This window comes from Astatotilapia calliptera, chromosome 6 (genome assembly GCF_964374335.1).
Source record: "Astatotilapia calliptera chromosome 6, fAstCal68.1, whole genome shotgun sequence".
Lineage (NCBI taxonomy): Eukaryota > Metazoa > Chordata > Actinopteri > Cichliformes > Cichlidae > Astatotilapia > Astatotilapia calliptera.
Genome location: NC_137427.1, coordinates 29565149 through 29584608, shown reverse-complemented (window position 1 = coordinate 29584608; position 19460 = coordinate 29565149). Strand labels below are relative to the sequence as shown.

The 19460-nt window shown below is 44.0% G+C and overlaps 3 protein-coding genes across 4 annotated transcripts in view; 2 read left to right on the top strand and 1 right to left on the bottom strand.

Annotated features, from left to right (window-relative positions):
* Positions 1 to 2637, top strand: part of LOC113024435 (GRB2-related adapter protein-like) — a 12692-nt gene extending 10055 nt beyond the window's left edge. Inside the window, exon 6 of the mRNA XM_026171537.2 lies at positions 2007 to 2637. The gene's annotated coding sequence lies outside the window, so the exon portion shown is untranslated. The remainder of the gene's footprint in view (positions 1 to 2006) is intronic.
* slc5a10 (solute carrier family 5 member 10) overlaps positions 1 to 19460 on the bottom strand; it is a 21012-nt gene extending 1552 nt beyond the window's left edge. The window contains exons 1-13 of the mRNA XM_026171538.2: positions 19125 to 19460; positions 18966 to 19037; positions 18315 to 18419; positions 17785 to 17844; positions 16614 to 16718; positions 16393 to 16498; positions 16122 to 16202; positions 15816 to 16021; positions 13273 to 13408; positions 3258 to 3365; positions 3017 to 3167; positions 2767 to 2935; positions 133 to 348 (exon numbers count right to left, since the gene is read on the bottom strand). Of these exons, the coding sequence (XP_026027323.1) occupies positions 133 to 348; positions 2767 to 2935; positions 3017 to 3167; positions 3258 to 3365; positions 13273 to 13408; positions 15816 to 16021; positions 16122 to 16202; positions 16393 to 16498; positions 16614 to 16718; positions 17785 to 17844; positions 18315 to 18419; positions 18966 to 19037; positions 19125 to 19232 (1623 nt within the window). The 5' untranslated portion in view covers positions 19233 to 19460. The remainder of the gene's footprint in view (positions 1 to 132; positions 349 to 2766; positions 2936 to 3016; positions 3168 to 3257; positions 3366 to 13272; positions 13409 to 15815; positions 16022 to 16121; positions 16203 to 16392; positions 16499 to 16613; positions 16719 to 17784; positions 17845 to 18314; positions 18420 to 18965; positions 19038 to 19124) is intronic.
* fam83gb (family with sequence similarity 83 member Gb) lies at positions 5337 to 14562 on the top strand. Of its 2 annotated transcripts, XM_026171535.2 has the most exons (6): positions 5337 to 5595; positions 5700 to 6636; positions 8102 to 8269; positions 9182 to 9306; positions 10522 to 11908; positions 13637 to 14562. In XM_026171535.2, the coding sequence occupies exons 2-6, from the start codon at positions 6145 to 6147 to the stop codon at positions 14006 to 14008; spliced, it is 2544 nt and encodes an 847-aa protein (XP_026027320.1). In that variant the 5' UTR covers positions 5337 to 5595; positions 5700 to 6144; the 3' UTR covers positions 14009 to 14562. The 2 variants fall into 2 exon arrangements, with proteins under 2 accessions (XP_026027320.1, XP_026027319.1); XM_026171534.2 differs by having other exon boundaries at positions 5337 to 6636.

The following is a 19460-nucleotide window of genomic DNA, read 5'->3' as shown; positions in this document are numbered from 1 at the left end:
ATGTTATAGATGAGTGCAAGTCTGTTTAATTCTCTGTAGTGACAGAGTGTTTTCCCCACCAGACACAGACCATACTTGATTAAGCTTACTTCCCTCATAGTCGTATTATCTATTGTATCCATTTGTGCACACCTGTTCGTGAGTGGGCGGTGGTGTAAGCAGCGATACAACGGCAACCACAATTGCCGTGAGCCCACAGAGCAGAATGGCGAAGTGGAGGTAGTGGACACCACGTAGCACCGCAGGTGCCGAATCCTCAACGCCACATCTGGAAGGAGGGAAGGCAAACTCCAGCACCATCCTGCACACGCCGACCACCAAACCCACCATCAGACCCCAGAAGGCGCCCTAAAAATCACACAAATACACCTAGATTGGATTACATGCCTTTCTGAGCCGAGTAGCTGAATTTAATTGGACAGGAAGCATGTGTCTCATTCCCGAGGCAACTGTGAACCACACATGGGTGCGTTCAGCTAATGTCATCACTTTCCCAGAGATATAATTTGTCATCGTCACATCACTCACTTCTCACTTACTGTTAATACACACAAACACGCAGAGAGGCACAGATCACTCTCCGACTCCTTCAGCCTTCAGTGAAGAATGTGATCTGTGCAGTTTGAAAATAACTGCCTTGTAGCCACACACAGAGAACATATCTGATCTTATTTTTCCTTTATTTTCATTCCACCTGTTCTTATTTTTTAGACATACCTCACATGTACAGTTCCTATAATGTAACATGCACAGATACTAACTAGGATCCAGATATTGTGTTAGTAATTACAAGGTTAGCTGACATTTTTATGAGCTTAATTCACTGCCCAGCTTTGAACACAACACACATTCCTGTGCAAACACTTTCGATTGTTTGCAATCTACAGTGTCATTCTGCTCAGCGTGTGACTCAACCCGTGCTGTAATGTGTGTCCTTTGACCCCGTGATTCAATATCATTTATATTTTTATTGTGTTTATCCAAACATACAAAGCTCACAGCTTTTGTGTAACCATGTAGTTCACCTTTTATAACAACCTTTTAATAGGTCTAAAGTGAAATGGTAACATAGAAAAGAAACAGAGACACCATATGAGACACTATATGGACAAAAGTATTGGGACACGCCTCTTAATCCTTGAATTCAGGTGTTTTGAGTCCCATTGCCACAGTGTTTGTAAAGGCAGTCTGCCTTTACAAACACTGGTTTGGTCTAAGGATTCATGCTTCATGGCATGGGTTTCCATGTCTGAGCAGCTCCTTCAGGTGGCCAAGTACTTTTATCTCTACAGTTTATTAATAGGCTCACTTTTGGGATTAAATGTTTCAGAGACTGAGGTCATTTAACAAACTTTTTCTGCCACATTTTTACCCTTTGGCTAAAAAAAGGCCAATCTGGAATGGTCATCACCCTACTGGGAGTGTTGGGTGGGCAGGCGGGTGGTGTGGACACACAAGTTCGTGTATGCAATAACTTGAGAACAAGGTGACGTATGGGATATTTCAAGAAGGATTTTCACCTAGGATTTTCAAATTGGCGCACCTGCTATTAGTTTGAGGGGTAGCACTGATGGCCAACAGTATTTATTATCACTGTAGTGTAATGTTAGTAGCAAACAAAACTGAAGAGCCTAAATCAATGCTGGCGACTAACCTAAAGTGCTCTTCTAATCCATGTTTTGCCTGATTATGATGCCAGAGGAAAACTTAAAGAAGCTATTGAGATATTTGAGCCTTGGCCAACGAAGTGAGCCGACGTGGATAAGATTTTCTTTTACGTAACAGAGATGTCCTTTGACCTGCAAATCACCAAATGTGTGTTTGCTTGGTGATTGCCAGCTCATGTTGTAACCCCAGGCGATTTCACTGCAAACACAAAATAATAAAAATCCTCTAAAGTAGATTCTGTGCAGCTTAACTGAGCTGGAGGGGAAGTAGTATTCACAGTAAGAGGGAAGGGAAATCCTGTTCATTAGAAAAACCTGAGAAAATGCTCTTTCTTTCAGTCTGTGGACAACGTGCCAGCAGCGAGAGCAGACACACCCAGGACGTGCTCTATTAAAACAGGGATCGTGAATATCCAGAGGACTGGTCTTTACTTGCTGGCGATCGACGCTTGAACACGTATGATATCAGATTTAACCCAGTATGGCTTTCCTTCTCATCTCCTCTGCACTTCATTCTGCAGGTTTTAATTGTGACAGTCACAGCAGGCCTCTGTCGCTCACAGTCTGTTATCAAAGATCACCAATGACTTTTATTGTTTAAAGTGAGAACTCCGGCTCCTCTAGAGGAAGCAATAAACAATACACTTCATGAAGTGAATTACTGATACACACAGCTTTGAGCTCACACACAAGGGACACCACACCAAGCACTCTGTGCGCATGTGTGTGTGTGAGAGAGCTGCACACAGCTTGATCCCATTTGAGGCTAATAAAACTATGCAGCCGTTACGGTGTAAGTGAAAGGACAAACAGAGCAAACAGGGGAAAACCTCAAAAGTCCAGAATGTTCTGAGGGCAGGTATCCGGGATGGAGGGTTAAGCTTCCTTCAGTGTGTAACAACAACTTACAGATGTCTTTTCTTTCTGTGTTGTAAGTGTGTTTGGAATAAAATAGCTTTTTTAAACTACATCATGATGTAATTGAACCGCTGTGATTTTTGCTATTTTCATCATGTCACAGAAAAATCATGAATGAAAGACAAAATAGTAATTTCGAGTTGCAGCTGTAACTTTATTATATTGATTGTCAGTGTGCTACCTGCTCATTGGTCCTCTTCCAGAAGATGGCCAGAGTGAAAACAGCAGTGACGGGTGGAGCGAGGTAGCTTGTCACCGACTGGATGTAAACGTACAGCTGCCCGCTGTTGGCTGACTGGAGGATGGGGATCCAGACCACGCTCACCACCACCAAAATCACGGTCACAATCCTGGGGCAAAGGCAAACTGTGTCAGCGCGTCTCTTTTCTTTATGAATCAACCTCCAGCTCATTCACACATGAGTGCCACACCTGCCAACCAGCAGCAGCTCTCTCTCAGAGGCTCGTGGCCGGTGCTTCTTCCAGATGTCCATGGTAAAGAGCGTGGAGCTGCTGTTGAAGATGGACGTCAGCGAAGACATCAGAGCGGCCATCATCACAGCTATCATAAGTCCCCGCAGGCCTGCAAAAATGCATACGCAGACACTCAGATGCAGGTGAAAACACCTGAAAAGTGTTGTGTGGCTGCTTGGGAAAAAAAACACATTCTCACCGCTTGGCATGAGTTCAATGACCAGTTTGGGGAAAGCAATGTTGGAGCATCCAACCTCAGCTCCACACACTCGCACACACTCCTCTGGATCCACACAGCCTACAGAGTCTGAAACATGGAGGCATAGTCAAAAGTTGTGTGCATGAGTGGAAGGTGACTTTTCCTCTCATCCAGAATTCAAGTTTGTTCCCTTTAAGTCCCACGAAAGGTACTAAAGGGCAGATTCAGGGTTGTTCCATGTGAAAGCATTCAAATGTGTCTGTTCCAACTACCTACAACCCTCATTCACAGTCACACTGGAGTAGCCAGCTAGTATCCACTGCTCTACCTCTTTAACCACCCTGAACACCACTGGTTTGCTTTGCAATTTGCTGCTTCGTTACCTGTTTAGCTGATGACAAATTTCTTTGTGACATAAGATGGCATGTCCCTTTACTCACCTTACCGAAGTTTAGAGCGGACACATCTAATCGCTGTGACCCTTGTGGTTGATGCATTGCCCATCCAGCTGTCTCATTCTCATAGCATGCACTGATCCTGAGACCCTCTGTGATCCAGGGCACTGTCAAAATCTGGGTCTAAAGCCGTTTGATCAGTGTAATGTGTCCAAGCTCCTGTACATGGAGCATGTGAATGTTGTTTCTTCATTTCATAGCCATAAACCAATTTAACTTAATAAATGACAAAGTTATTTAGTAGAAATCATGAGTAGAAGATGTGGCTGGGGTCAAACTGTAGATAAAACCAATACTTTGTTCCATGTGTTGATATGACCCTTGGACTTTTTAAAAGTTTTCTCCAGTGAACTATCAGAAAAAAGATACAACATCCATGCACAAATAAGGTTTCTGTCAACTTATGTCACTGATGTTAAACTGGTGGAGTTTCTCTATTAAAACTGCGTCCCATGATGTTCACGCTCAAACCTGTTTATAGAAAAATTAGATCATGGCTTCAGACTGTGGCATTTGAGGTCAATGTAAAATCGATTTTTTAAAACAGAATTTAAACGTAGTTTTCAGCCGTGAAAGTTTCATGTGTCTAGCTCCTGTATTTATACTTATAAAGTTAAACAGAAGGTTACACTTGGCATGGCTTTATTAAATATGGACAATTTGTTATTGTTAAAAGAAATCTAACAAACAACTGATTCTGGGTCAGGTGGACGGCATTGATTGAGTTTTCCTGGAATGACTCTTTCCAGGTACTTCAAAGGGTCAGTCTGAGCTAGATGGGTTCAAATGTATTGCCTGTTCAGTAAAAAAAAATAAAATCCTTTTCGAGTTACCATCCATTGTGCAGCTAGGAACTAGGAAACACTATCTGTGGGAAAAGTGTTTGCACAAACAGCTGAGTTGGCTCAGAGGCATCATGACCAAATGTTGGATACTTGTTGTGTAGCCTTGTGAGACGAGAATGAGGAAAGGAATATATTAAAGCCACAAACTTTAACATGTATATGCATAATCACACACTACATAGCTACACACGCTCCAGCTTCATTGGCTCCAGTAAGACTGGAGTCTTTCATCAAAGCTACTCAATAATTTTTCCCAAATCACCACCCACAGCTCAGCTGAAACATCCAGGAGACCTGAGACACATTTCATTTTCACAAGTCTGCTACATGTTAAAAAGCGCAAAAAGGGTGACCTATTTGATTCTCTATCTGGCTAATGTTATATATTAACCCTGATAAAGCTATTGTTTTTCAGCGTTACCTTTCAGAGACCCGTGGATAAGCAGCAATCACAGGAAACCGGGGAAAAAGCCTGCACTGATATAACAGTAGAATAACTATTAACTTTTAGGTTCATTTAAATGAATGAATAGTGAAAGTATAAGCTTAAACAGAGTAGTCACGTTTTATATATATATATATATATATATATATATATATATATACACACAAATAATAAAATCATATATTGTATAACTTGTTATAGCCTCTTGGGTTAGCTCCACGGGCTTTCGTAAGGGTTCTAATTTGGGGTGAAGAACAAGATTTCCCCCTGTGTGCTGGCAGGAGGGTGGAGTTTAATGCCTCTCTTTCCTAACCAACTACCGGACACTCCGCCTCTCTGCCCCCGGACACCGAGCTTCCGTTGCCGGATTCCAGGGTCAGACACTCGGCGGCGGCTCCGCCACACAGTCTGCTGGACCTGGACGAACTTCGTGTGACTGCAGCGACACTTTAAAGTAAAGAGGCTCGGTACCGCCACGTTAGCGAAGACTGCTTTGTGTTCTTTCCGGGAAGTTTCCTTTCTTTGAACATCTGTACACCTCTGGCTTCAGGCTCGCGCTCCGACACAACAAAAAAAAAAGAAAAAGTGGAAAAGTGAGTCGTCAGCGCCTCAGTCAGACTGAGTCACACACAGTTTAAAAGTTTTACCGAAGGACTAATGACTTCTTTCTTTGTGTCGACTGCCTGTTCCGCTTTAGACTGACTCACTGGCAGACACACACTCATCCACCCAGACAGCTGCTCGTCTCTCTCCGTGTCTGCCGGGCCCCGAGGCTGGAGAAGCAGCCGAGCCAGGCCGCAGCTTTCCGCAGTTTTCCGGCTCCTGTCAGGTGTAAGGCGTGGCGCTGGGCGTGGAGGAGGGGGGCTTTGTTCCAACCACACCTGAGAGAGAGAGATATCTGTAACCCGAGAGCAGGGCTGAGCTGGAGCCTGCCCGGGTTGAGGAACTGATAGCGGTTTATTTGCCTCAGATGAAAATATCTGCCACTGGTCTGGTTTGTCCCCGGTCACGCGGACCCGAAATGGACCGTAATGACAGATCGCACTTCTTCCATGTTTGAACCCCCGGACGGACGAGTGGAAAGTGGGTCAGAGTGGTTTCAGTGTTTAACTATTTACTGACCGGCGGGTTTACTGGGGGTCATGGCGCTATCTCAGGTCCAGTGTCTAGACGATCACCACGTCAACTGGCGCGTGAGCGAGAGCAAACCGGAGTTTTTCTACAGCGAGGACCAACGGCTGGCCCTCGAGGCACTCATCGTCGAGGGCCGCGACGCGTTCACGGAATACATCAGCAAGCATGGCGTCCGGGAGTTCCTCTCGGAACCGGAGTTGGAGCGGATTGTACACACGGCGGAAGCATACAGGCCCGGCTACGAGCATCTCCAGAAACCCGGGACGCCAGGGCCAGGAAACACAACTCCGGGGCCCTGGGAAGAGACCGGAGACGATGAGGTGTCTCTCGAGTACTGGCCGGACCGGTCTGAGGGCTCCGTGGCAGAGCTGGACCTAGGCTGGCCCGAGGCCATCTCATACCGAGGGGTCACGCGCGTGACCGTGCACACACAGCCTCCAACCGAGGGGCACACGCACATCAAGGAAGTGGTGCGGAAGAGCATTGCGTCAGCCCAGAAGGTAGGCAGAGAAGAAGATGGAGTTTAGAGGTTCTCCACCAAAACAGAAACGCTTCACAGTGACGAGAATTAACCAGTTAGCTTATTGTTTTTTCACCTCTTTATGTTGAATTATGTTAATATTCGCGATTTGATGCTTGGATTTTTATCGCAAGGTGTTTTTATTTGACTCCTCCATTCATGTAGCCAAAATGTGGGGGACAAAACACATCTTAGCTGAGTACAAATTCATGGCGAGCAGCATAATACAGAGACCTGAAACGCACCACAGCACTGAGTCAACGCAGCAACAGGAAACCGCATTAACAACTCATCAAAAACTGGAGTGCATTTTCTGTGCTGTCAGTGAATGCACCACAGTGAATAATTGTTTTCAATATTTCTCCAGTCAGTGAATGTATAAAGAAGTTCACTGCCACAAACCCGCAAGTTTCAAAACAATGCTTCACCATCACATTAAAGCAAAGAAGAAAAATCACTTTGTGCACTTAATAAAAATGATTTTGCTTGGCGTTAAAATGATTAGGCGAGTAATCAGTTAGTGGTCTGACAGGAAATTACTGTTGTGCCTCATCTGAAAAACACTTTGGCAATTAAGATTAATTGTTAATGACAATAACTCTTCTATCAATCTATTTATTTGTTGGCTGTTGCTGTTTGCATGATCGTTTTATCTTGTTATTAATATTTGTCTGTTGCCACCTATGATGCAGAGCACAGCACATTATGTTCGCCTGACTTTTTTGGACATGTTCCAAGTTCAGTTCACCTTTCTGTCTTCATTTCATAATTTGCCACAGACCCGTCTCAGAAACCCGCTTCCCTTCATTATAGTTTAAATAAAACAAGTCCTGTCTTGACACGAGAACAGAAAAAAGTGGGGGGGGGGGAAATGCCCTGACATCACTGAATTTGTCACATGCCAGCAGTCTTCCTGTCACATCCATAAATGCTGGTACATGTTCATGCAGTAGTCCAGCTTTGCACCTGAGCGACAAAAGAAACATTGAGGCTTAAATGAATCAGACTTAGTGTCAAAGAGAAAGGCTGGTTTTCAATGCACATGTATTTTCACAATAAACGTAATACAAAAAACATGAAAAATTTCAAGACTTATCATCATTTTCCAAAGTCTACCTAATGCTGCTGCTTTAAACGTAATCTTTAAGCTGGATCACATAAAGAGAGCCGCCTGTCTCTACTGTTGCAGTGTTGCGCAGCACATACTGTCCACCCACATTTTATCACCTCTCTGCCAAAAAACAGCCTCTGTTCCTAACAGGCTCTAAACTACAGGAATATTATGCTCAAATTTCTTGTGTTCCCAGCTTCCTTTGGGGATTGAATATCGCTGATAAAAGCAGCTGAAATAGAACCCACCCTCAGAGACCAGGAAGCACTAAAACTAACATTTGTGGTTTTCCTCTATGTGTATGTGTGCTGTTTTTTTTTTTGTTTTTTTTTAGGTGATAGCTGTGGTGATGGATGTGTTTACAGATGTGGATATCTTTCGAGACCTGATGGATGCGGCCTACAAACGCAAGATTCCTGTGTACATAATCATCGACATGGCTGCGGTGCCCTGCTTTCTTTCCATGTGTGGCAGAGCTGATATGCACCGTGGACACCTAAAGGTTTGTATTGCCAGTCACATGCATGTACGCATGGATGATGTTTTGCTGGGCTAGTTATAAAGAAGGGTACGCCCAATAAGTATACAGTAATGGGGAGGGGGAGGATTGGAAAAAACATCTGTTATTAAAGACACCTTTTTGAAATTATATTGTCACTATACAAAGGAACATTTTTGGGCGGCCCATGATTGATGTAGGTTGCCAGGTTTGTGCCTGCGGGTATTTGTGAGGTGCATGCTGCAGCTAGTTTGCAATAGCTTGGTTTTCTTTGTTATTCTCTGGCTCTCTTAAGTTGAGTTGAACTGGTCTAGGCAGTAACAGAAAATACTTAAGAGTTTCACGGGGGATTTTTTTTGGACTGGAGGCCAGAACGACGGCAGTTAAATTCCTGTCTATGCTGCAGGCAATAAAACCACACAGACTTTTTACTTTCTGTAACATGTTTTCCTTTCGCTTCTCCTTATTCCTTCCTCACGGCATTTACCGCATTGCCAGTCTCTTTTTTATCTGACATCTCTTCCGTTATTGTGAGCGCCATCACTCCCGTTGTTAATGTCCCCTGTGAGATTTCACACACAGCGTTTACTTACGAGGTAACGCTCAGCCTGTCAACCACACCCTTATCACAGAGCCGAACACAAACACCACAGGGTGTGTCAAACAGGCATGCACGTACGTAGATAGAAAGTCTATGCTCTAACCTGTAGAGGCACCCAGTGGGAGACTATGGAGGTATTAAAGCTGAGCACCGGCTCTTGAGTAACAAGGAAACGCATTCTCTTCTGCCTCTCCATTCTCTTGTTTCCTCTATTTTGCCCTTTGTTCACTGAAACCTTTCCATCCATCAGCACTAAACCCTCTAGAGGCTTTGGTTACCAAGCACTAACCCTTTATGTATGTGTGCATGTGCAGAACCTGCGCGTACGCTGTTGTGGAGGCGTGGAGTTCTTTACGCGATCGGCACAGAAGGTGCGTGGATCTCTGAGCCAGAAGTTTCTTCTGGTAGATGGAGACAGAGCCATCTCTGGCTCCTACAGGTGAGCAGCGTTCATTTGTGTCTCTAAATCTGCACAATTGCATATTTTAAATTAGCCGTTAATTGCATGACCTTTTCCACTCAAAAATAAACAGGCATCCGTGCATTTCCCATGACCTCTGTGGAGGGCTTTAGAGCCTTTCAGCTCGCTGTTTTGGTTTTCTGACCTGCAGGTTTACTGGTCTGGTTTAGTCTTACCCAGTCCTTCCTGCTGCAGCATGCAGCTGCTTGCAGGAAATGGCCTTAATAAATCAGTCATACACATGCATTCCATACAAGACACACAGAGCTAGTAACTAACTGGTGAACATGCTGGAGCCTTTGACCACCATTTGTGGTGAAGAGCTAAACAGAGCTACACGGAGAGTGATTGCTGTTCTGTGTTTGCTAAGATAACACAAAAAGCGTAGCATCAATGTGGACAACTGCTTAAAGCCACTGTACCCCAGCTTTTTTCATTATTGATGGTTATCGTGGTTTCTCACCTGTCAGGGTCCTGACCTCTGAATCCACTTGATCCAGGTGCCTGATTCCTCCGGAAGTGTGACATGAATCGAATGGGGTTTTTTTTACTGTCAGCTTGTTGTTATGCATTGTGAGGCATGGCTAGTGAATTGTGTTTTGAGAAACAAGCGGATCAGTGTTGGCTTAAAATAGTTTGATTCAGACTGATTTGTTGGGGAAAATTGATTCCCCTCCCCAGCTGAAATTACAGAGTAAATGCAGACTCAGTGTCAGGCTAAAGATGTTGACGGAGTGTAAGGGAAGTATATTAAAGTCCATTGCTCTGCTTGTTTTGCTTTGGAGCCAGCAGTTACATGTCATAACAGTCACAATACGGTTTTGTTAGCGGCCAAAGCAAATTTTGAAAATTAGGTGTGTTATCCTTACCGTTTACTGTCATTTATAGTTGCTTCTTTACTGAAATGTCGGTGTAATGTGAGACTGGATCTGTTAGAAGGAATTTGAGGAGGAGTACTTATGCAATGTGATCAAAGACCAAAATGTGGTGCATTACATCAGAGTACAAAAGCGTGTTATAATGATTAAACTATTATAATCTCAGATTTCTGTTTTCTCAGTGGGAGCTGTGACTTGGAAGAAGGAGTTTAGATGTGATAAACAGGACTGGAATAGAGCTGGTAGGAAAAAAAATGTGCAAAGAAAACATTGAAGTCCCTTCTGAGACTTCTCTCCATTTCTGTGTTTTTTCCAGTTTTACCTGGTCCTCGTCTCGTTTGGACCGTAACCTCATCACTGTGATCACAGGACAGGCAGTGGAGACCTTTGACCTCCAGTTTCGGGAGCTTTACCTCACGTCCAGAGGCGTGTCACTCAACAAGGTTCCTATGACAGACGAGCCGGTACCTGACCCTCTCCCTCAGGCGGCTCCTGCACCTGTGCCGGCTTCTGTTGCCAGGAAGCTCATCAACCCCAAATACGCTCTTGTCACCACGGGGACCCACATAAGTCCCACTTCATCTGACCAGAACTCCAGCAACAAGAACTCAAACTCCCAGAATCCCACTGGGCTAAAGATGATGAAAGCACGGCTGAAGGGCGTTATTGAAGAGCCACCCATACATCCAGGATTAGCCAATCTGGAGAAAGCATACCTGATTCCGTACCTGCCCACCTGGCCTGAGCCAGACCCACCAAGTGACGTGATTGGCTTTATCAACATCAGGGATGATAAGCGGGCCAATCAGGTTCACTTGCAGAGGTCGGAGAGGTTTGAGGTTAGTCAGGCTATACGCTTCAGCTCACCATTTTCACAGCCAGCACAGACTGAGCAGCCTGCTTCACATCCTGCAAAAGCTGCAGGATCAGCTGACACCCCCTCTGCAAATACAAGCCTGAAGCCTTCGACTCCTGTGAGTCCAACTAACAAACAGCTCCCATCCCCCGCAGCTCCCAACACAGACCAAACTGATTCCCCTAAACAGCCCAACACACCCCCAGCACAGGATGCACACACACCAGCTGCACAGACTTCCACTTCACCACCTAGTGTTACTGCTGATTCACAGCCAACAGAAAATGCTGCAGAACCTCCACAGACACAACCTGTAGCACCTCCTGTTCCTAAACGCCGCACCCTGCAGCTGCTCATAGAACCTGCCTCCTCAGAGAAACCTGGTGAAGCGCAGGTCACTCTGGTAAAAATGGACCAGCTGGAGAGTCTAGAAGGCTCATTTAAGAAAAAGAGACCCCAGAAAGAGGTGACCCTGATACGTGGCCGCTTAACGTCAAAGGACAATGACCAGGACTCTGGGAGCAACGATAATGACAGCCAAGACAGCACCAAGGTCAACTGTGACCGAGCGGTCAATGACGAACCCTCGAGTAACTCCACAGCATCGGATGAGGAGTTTTACGATTGCGCGCAGCCAGAGCCCAATAACCAGCTAACCAATGGAGTGACAACAGGGTCCGGCCGAGGACAACGCCAAGGAGACGGTTTCAACATGATGGCCCGCTTCTCACAGAGCATGCTGGACTTGCGAGAGCCCAACCAATCAGAGGACAGTGCTGCTCTCATCTGCCAATCACAGCAGCTGCGCAGACAGGAGCACCTCTCCCCACACAGGCACATAGGACAGGTGAGCACTCGGTATTACTGCTCGAGTGATGCTAAAATAATCAAAAAATGGGAAATCACACACACACATCCATACAGCACTTTATCAATGCATGCGCACGCACACACACACACACACACACACACACACACACACACACACACACACAGAAGGATGCATTAGAGGTCATTTGGGGTTCACTATCTTGCCCAAGAATGCATACAAGCATGAGGAGTCAGGGATCGAGTCGCTGACCTTCTGACCCTCTCTTTCACCCGAACCATGCATCAGTATATATAAAAAAAAGTTCTATTTGTTCATGATTACCAAGTAGTATGAAGCTTTAGTGAGTTTGTAATAGAAGGTTCATTACTCATTTTCATAGTGTCAAGTCACATTTTGTCAGATGTACACACAAGGTGTTGTTGCTGGACTCACTTCACATTCGTCACATATGAAAGCTCAGGAAGAACCTCTCGAAGTCACAGTTTAAAACCTCAGTTACCCTGTGGTGTAGTCTTTCAGAGAGGAGTGTATTTTGACTCAAACTTTTATTTTTTTAAATCTCATTTTTTAAGTAGATCTTAGTGCCAAAAGAAAACCAAACAGCCAATGAAAACAAAACTAAGCCGTGAGTGAAACAGGACGTGCACTTCTCTCCTCTCCGGTCTTGTGATTTACTCTGTTGCCAACCCGCACGCCTGTTTAGGCACGGTTTAAAGCAAGCAATACAAACTGCTTTGTGACAGATATCCATATAATGTTTATAGCTTCACTTTTCAATATTTATTACCACTTAAAATGAAGCCTTATAAACATAATTTACCACTTTACAATAAACATGAATTATTATCTTTTCATTTTTTAACAGTAAGTAAATGTATTTGTGTTTCTATAAAGTGTTGCCAAGAGTTTAAGTGACATTTTTAAGCTTTTTAAAAACAATAACACACTGTTTTACTGCATAATCTATATTGAATATCTTCTTTTACAAAGATGTCAGTGTCAGGCTATATTGATGAGTCGCGTAATCATTCAATTAAAAAAAGAAAAAGAAAAGACAAAACAGCTTAATCCATTAGGGAAGTTTCTGCCCTAGATGACACAATGCTTAATCTTTTAAACGTTTTTAATGCGTAATGAGTAATCACTGCTGAAATTCCCAGAAATTGTGATTGCTGTCCAAAAGTATGCAGCACTTACTGGAAAAGCACACATTTATGTAACCCACGTCAAAATAGGTGTGTCTCATCAGTGGTACCAAAAGCAAGTCCCTACCTGCTTGCGGTACATGCTTACATGACATATTTTTCCCCTCCAATTTAAAAGGTATTTGCGTGTCTGTGCGCATGAGCGACTGAGCACCCACGCTCGTGTACACTCACCGGGGTAGAGAGCTCGACTGATCATGCCAGGGAGGACGATGAAGATAAAGGGCAACATCTTTAGATAGGCGGCAAAGATGGAGGCTCCTTTCACATGACTCATGTTCTTAGCAGATAGGGACCTTTGTACGATAACCTAAACACACAGAAAGGTGCTTAAAAATATTTCCATAAGACATAATCAGGTAACATATGGTGTAATAAGATATAAATGAATATAATAAATAGTAACATTTCCTGTTAACAGTAGAGAAAAACATGGATAATGAATAGCAGTGGCTCCAGAATTGACCCCTGAGGTACTCCTTAGAGAATAATGGAGGATTTAGAGTTTTAATTCCCTCTCTGTGCTCTTTCTGCTTAGTTGTTTCAGACCTCTAGATCTCCGGGTCGTGATGCAAGAGCGAGAGGACCAACAGTAGTTATCGCCAAACCAGGAAGTTATCATCGGCCCACCCGAGCAGCTGGCCCAGTGATAGGAGGTTACCGCTACTGGCAGGGCCAAATGCTCCAGCCTGACTCGGCCCAGCTGCGCGTAGAGACCCGCTCCGGGCGGTCACCGAGACGACACAGTCCCGGCTACAAGAAGGAAGCCCACACGTCACCACAGCCACCAGCCAACCAGACGGGATTACTTGGAGTTTCTTTCTCAAAAATTAACACTTTTAAACACTTAAGAGCACGAGGAGGAGCACCGCAGAAGAAAGCACCTCAGAATAATAAGCCTGTCAGGTAGATCTGTGGGCCGGTCAGGGAACGTGAGGACATTAATGCTTCATTGTGGGATGTGTTGTTTTTTTGTTTTGTTTTTAATCCTCTTTTTGTTTGGAAACTGCGACGCAAAGCTTACAAGATCTGCTTTACTCTGATATCTCTGGGTGGTTTCAAATGAGTGACTGACCAAAAAGAAAGTTTGCTGACGTGTTTGTGCGGAAATAAACTCTGATAATAACATATCAGGTGTTTGTGTTTACAACATGCAAAACAAGATAGCATGCACTCTTGCAACTGATTTATGAGTGATCTGGGTTTTTTTTAAGATATGGTACTGTGTTTGGTCAGCTGTGATTCTCTTCAGCCAACCCATGTCACGCACCGTGCAGTGTATCTGTGACATGCAGGCTCTAGGCTCTAGTGTTGATATCATGGGGACTGGTTGCTGATGGTGAGAGGGTGTTGCTTTGAAATCACTGGCAGACTTCCCTGATTACCTTTGCAGATGTATGAACATGTGTGAAAAACATGGGACCATAAGTTGTAATGTTGTAAATAAAAAGACAGTTAAATTTGTCCCATTGTTTTGTTTCAACTAGCTCACATAAAGCATTAGTTCATTTAAAAATGCCACTGTATTGTACAAACATCTTAATATTTGAAGGAAGCATATCATTACTAAAAATGAAAGATATTATCTCAAGCATACAGCGCCTGACAACCCAGACAGCTGATCAGGAAATATTCCAGGGTAAATGACTGTGAATGAACACTCCGAGGTATTTTTAGGTATGTTTGCTTTTGCTTCCTGGTTTGCAGAAAAATATAATTGTAGCTTCTTGCTTTCTGAAGGGATTTTTGTAGCCTGGAGCTGAGGTTTGGCTTGCAATCAGCATCTGGGCAACACGGCAGAGCCCAGCCTTTATTCTTTTTGCAGAGGTTTGAGGATGCAGTGACACTAGCGGAACAAAGTCTAGTTTCCAAAGTGCCGCATAAGAAACTGGGAGTGTTGTGGCTCATAAAGAGATCAAATTAATATTGACCAGAATGGAATTCAGCTTCTTGGAGTGGCTCTCCAAACAGTCCAGTTTCAAAGTCCTCCATGACCCACAGTTAAAGCAGATAAACACGTTCTCAGATTTCTTTAAAAAACTAGTATTATAAGTATTCAGACCCTGTGCTATGGCAGACCAAACTGTCATCAGAAACATCCTTTCCAATGTGTGTAGACCTTGATAATTTAGTTATTCAGCAGAAACGTGGAGGTCATGGCAGTGCGTTGAAACAAAACTTGCAGTCTCCACTGCTCAGCGCCTGTCTAATGCTTTTCTTATGGTGAAGTGCGGGAACAGTGAAGCATGACAGCAGCATCCTAGTATAGACGTGCTTTTCAGTGCCTCAATCTTGAGATTAGTCAGCGTGCTAGAAAGGATAAATAGAGCCAAACACACTGAGGTTTGTAAAAGAAATGTGCTTCAGAATGCAGATCTTTGAGCACAACTGGGAAACAGCATGAAGTGACTTCATGACAAGTGTTTGACAGCCCCGCCAAGACTAAAAAGACAACAAAAAGAATGTAAAATTCCTCAGCAAACACGACAATGGCATTTCACAAATGCTTCTTTGTGGAACTCACAAGGGATCTATGAGGAACAAAAACACCTGCCTGAATAATGTCAGTCAACACAAAAAGGTGAAAAAAAAATTCTTAAAAAAAGCAATAATTCTGTACTCAGAAGATACAAATAAAGTATCAATCTGATACCAATACCAGTATATAGATCGATCCTCACACCTTGAGTATTTGAATTTCGTCCTTCCAGACTTACCTGGTCGGTACACCAGTACCATGTGGCCAGTATGGTGAGCCCCAGAGTCATCCCGGGCCAGGGAAGGTCTCCGGTGACGGCGTCTCTGAACAGGTGCATGGCGTCCTGCCGTGGCAGGTGGCAGGTACTGTTGGGAATAATTTTACTTGGTATCGCTCTGCTGTACCGCTCGGCCAGCTGGCTGTAGCCACCAATCTTATTGAAAGCTGTGGATGCACATTTATTGCTGCTGTTGAACAATTATTGATTGATATTGATTCTGCAAATTGGCCCTGCAATACTTTGTGTTTATGAAACAGCACATACCAGTAACTGTTAGGATAATTGCACCAACGAGCATGATAAACGTCTGGAGGGTGTCTGTGTAAATGACAGCAGCGAGACCACCTGAAAAACAGAGATTTTATTTGCGCAAAGAAACAAACAAGTGCCGAGTCTTACGTTCCAAAATATGTAATATGTTTGTCTCTGGGATTTCTGTTTGCATAATAAAATATTAGAATTAACGTTCATCAGAATTGTTGAAATTCTTTAAAAGAGCAAAAAAACGCGAATTGTAATGCACTTTCATATCTACCTGCAATGGTGTAGAGCGCAGTGACCACCAGCATGAGGACGGTAGACAGGTACAGGTTCCACCCAAGACACACCTGAACAAACAAGGCTCCAGAGTACAGGTCAGTCTGGTGAGAGAAACATGCCAGTCAGCAATGTTGGCAAACAAATGAACTCACATCTGAGACACTTGTACAGTCAGATGGGGTTGTATGTAGGTGTGTTTGTGCCACATAGTCATACTGAAATCTTTGTGAAGATGGACAACATCAGCGAGAGGACAGCCAGGTAGGTTCTGATCCTCTCTCCTCCAAAGCGACGTCCCAGATACTCTGGCATGGTCACGATCTGGACACAAGACAGTTCAACATCTTCAGCGTGCCACAGCTACACGGAGGAGGCATACTTTAAGAGACAATTTATCCCAAAAGCTACAAAATCTATATATTTTTCTTCATGGCCTGATAGTCTCATATTGCCATTTTGATTATTTTTCAGTGATAATGCAATATCAGTCTGTAGAAGAAAGTGTGAGCTGTCTGGGAGAAAACATTTGTGCATGTGACAGGAAGTAAACACTACTGATGTTTGCTCTCAGCTGCGAGCTTCCCTTTTCTGTGAAATTGCATCACAAGATGTGCGGGGGGGAAAAAACCCTAAGTGACTTGTACAAAAAAAGGACGGGTAGATCAATAAGGTCAAAGTCTATTTATACCACTGACCACACACAGATCACTTTGATCTGCAGTGGGTCTGACCAGTGAAACTGTGATAAATGTGCAAATTACAGAAAAGGTGCTGGTAGTTCATTGGCCAGACTGTAATTATAAAAATGCATATACTGTCTTTTTTTAACTACTGCAGAAACAGACATTTCTGTGGAAGGTTGTGGGATCAGTAGGAAAAGTTGTAAAACTTATGAGAACACAGCTCACAGGTCAAAATCTATGCACGCCATAACATTTTCCAAAGCTGTCCAGTGGGCCATCTTTCCCGACCGGTTCTGGTCCCTGTACCTTATGTTTGACACCCCTGATGTGGCTGGATAAATAACCCAAAGGGGAGGAAAAAATGCGAGTTATGTCCAGTGACCTATTTCCTTAAGAAAACTCTGGATGGATTCAAGATACCAACTATGAAGAAGTTTAGTACGTTCACAACTGTATTTATGACTTTATTTTTTTTAAAAATATGTGCCAACAAACAATAAAATGAGTACTAAGATGTGTGTGTGTGTGTGTGTGTGTGTGAGTGCTGTGCAGTAACACCCTTCTGGGGAATTTACAAGGCGGGGGAATCCTTGTTGGGGAAAAGCCTCCTGGCACCAAAATGTACCTGCAGAACCAGCCTGAACAAGCAGATGGGTACCTGTGTGAGTGTGTGTGCATGTGTGTGTTTGTGTGTGCCGACCAACCCCTGAGGAGATGTAGACAGGCACAAATACCCAGGCTAGAGCCAGCAACACATAGGTGGCCTGGGGAGAAGGGGTCAGATAGAAAACAGAGGGGTTTAATGAGAAATCTGCCAGAGTCAGCTCACAGGTCTCTTTATTTAAGACGCATGCTCTGCGTCCACATAGGACAGCTATGCTGCTGCTGCCCCCTGCTGTAAGCTGCCTGTTACAGCTGAAGAGAGGAAGACATTGAAATGACAAACTTTTGTGGTCTAGACAGCCATGTTCATATTAGGTAAACTTTCTGTTGTAAAGCAGGTAATTGCAACTGATGTTATTTTTATTTAGCTGCAAATGTCATATGCCCCCCCCTCCTTTTGTCTAGTCAGCACACCACAAAAGAGAGAAGTTGTTGAAGGATTGGCAGGCTTGTTCTGCTTCATTCCATGCCACAATGCATTTAATCACCATTAACAGATACAACAAAACAGCATCTCGTATTGTTTTGATGAGCACGCATGTTTCTCTGACTGCGGTTTTGTGTTTCTCACATTCCATTCAAAGCCGGTGACAGCGATGCCTCCGGCAGCTCCCGTCCCCGCCAGACCGATGAACAGACCCGAGCCCTCTGAACTGGCAAAGAGAGACGATCCAATCTGTGCAAGACAGAAGAAAAGGTCTGGAGGTTTTACTGCAGAAATACTCTGCTGCAAACACCTGACCTACATGCAGAGTTTGTGGACTTGATGCTTGTGCTCAAAATGATGGAAAATCTTCTCAGAGGGTTCAAAACTTTTCTTTTTTTAAACCTGCAACTGTAGCATTTGTCTTCCTTCATTTCTCATGTAGCCTCATTAACGTCAGTGTTTATCATCACATTGTTATTTACTTAATGAGAAACAGTTTCCGTTAAGCATAAGTCTACCAAGTCTCTCTTAAGTTCAGAACCCAGCTTGGCCTTACAGTTTTAGCTGTAAGGGGTGGCTGAATTTTAGTAAAACAAGGAGAATTGATTTCTACATTTTTCTATCCCCCCACCCCCACACACAAAAAATCCACCCTTTTAAGTGCCTGTAAGAACCATACAATTGTTTAAAAAAGTCAGTGTAGCCTACATCTATCACTTTTACCATCTGTGAAAACTAAAATCAACTTATTGCAGGTCACGCTTTATTTCCACAGTTAATGTCAGATGGACTCACCGGCCACCAGGCCATGTCCCTCCCAGCCAAGAAATATCCACTCAGTGTGTTTCTGCTCACCCTGCAGGAGGACTGACACACAAACTGATTTGCACAAACATCCAAAACGAGCTGAATTAGTAGAACGGCACAAATTCATTCACGCCTCTCGATTCTTACCCAGATGCCAACAGCGAGGTTGAGAAGAAAGTAGGTCGCAATGACAATGATGTCTGAGAAGCTGAAAGACTGCGACAGGGCGTAGAAGCTGATGGTGGAGTTAGACATCCTGAGCGTTCGCGGCACTGTCGAAAGGTTCCCTGCGGCCACACACACCTGTCCGCCTCTGCGATTAGATTCTCATCTGACGCTGGAACTTTGCAAACACCATAAACTCGAGAAGAAGATGATAGACACCCTAAAAATCTGCAAATCCTTGCCTTTAAATGCTCACTTCCCATCCAATGCACTCACGCTGTCAAACACACACACCTGGCCCTCGCCTGCGAGCTGACT

What these genes read in the sequence shown, in the direction of transcription:
- fam83gb (XM_026171535.2), top strand. Translation starts at nt 6,145, where the DNA reads ATGGCGCTATCTCAGGTCCAGTGTCTAGACGATCACCACGTCAACTGG. An exon ending in TGCACCGTGGACACCTAAAG is followed by an intron (nt 8,270 to 9,181) that starts GTTTGTATTGCC and finishes GTGCATGTGCAG; the next exon opens with AACCTGCGCGTACGCTGTTG. An exon ending in CACACAGGCACATAGGACAG is followed by an intron (nt 11,909 to 13,636) that starts GTGAGCACTCGG and finishes CTTTCTGCTTAG; the next exon opens with TTGTTTCAGACCTCTAGATC.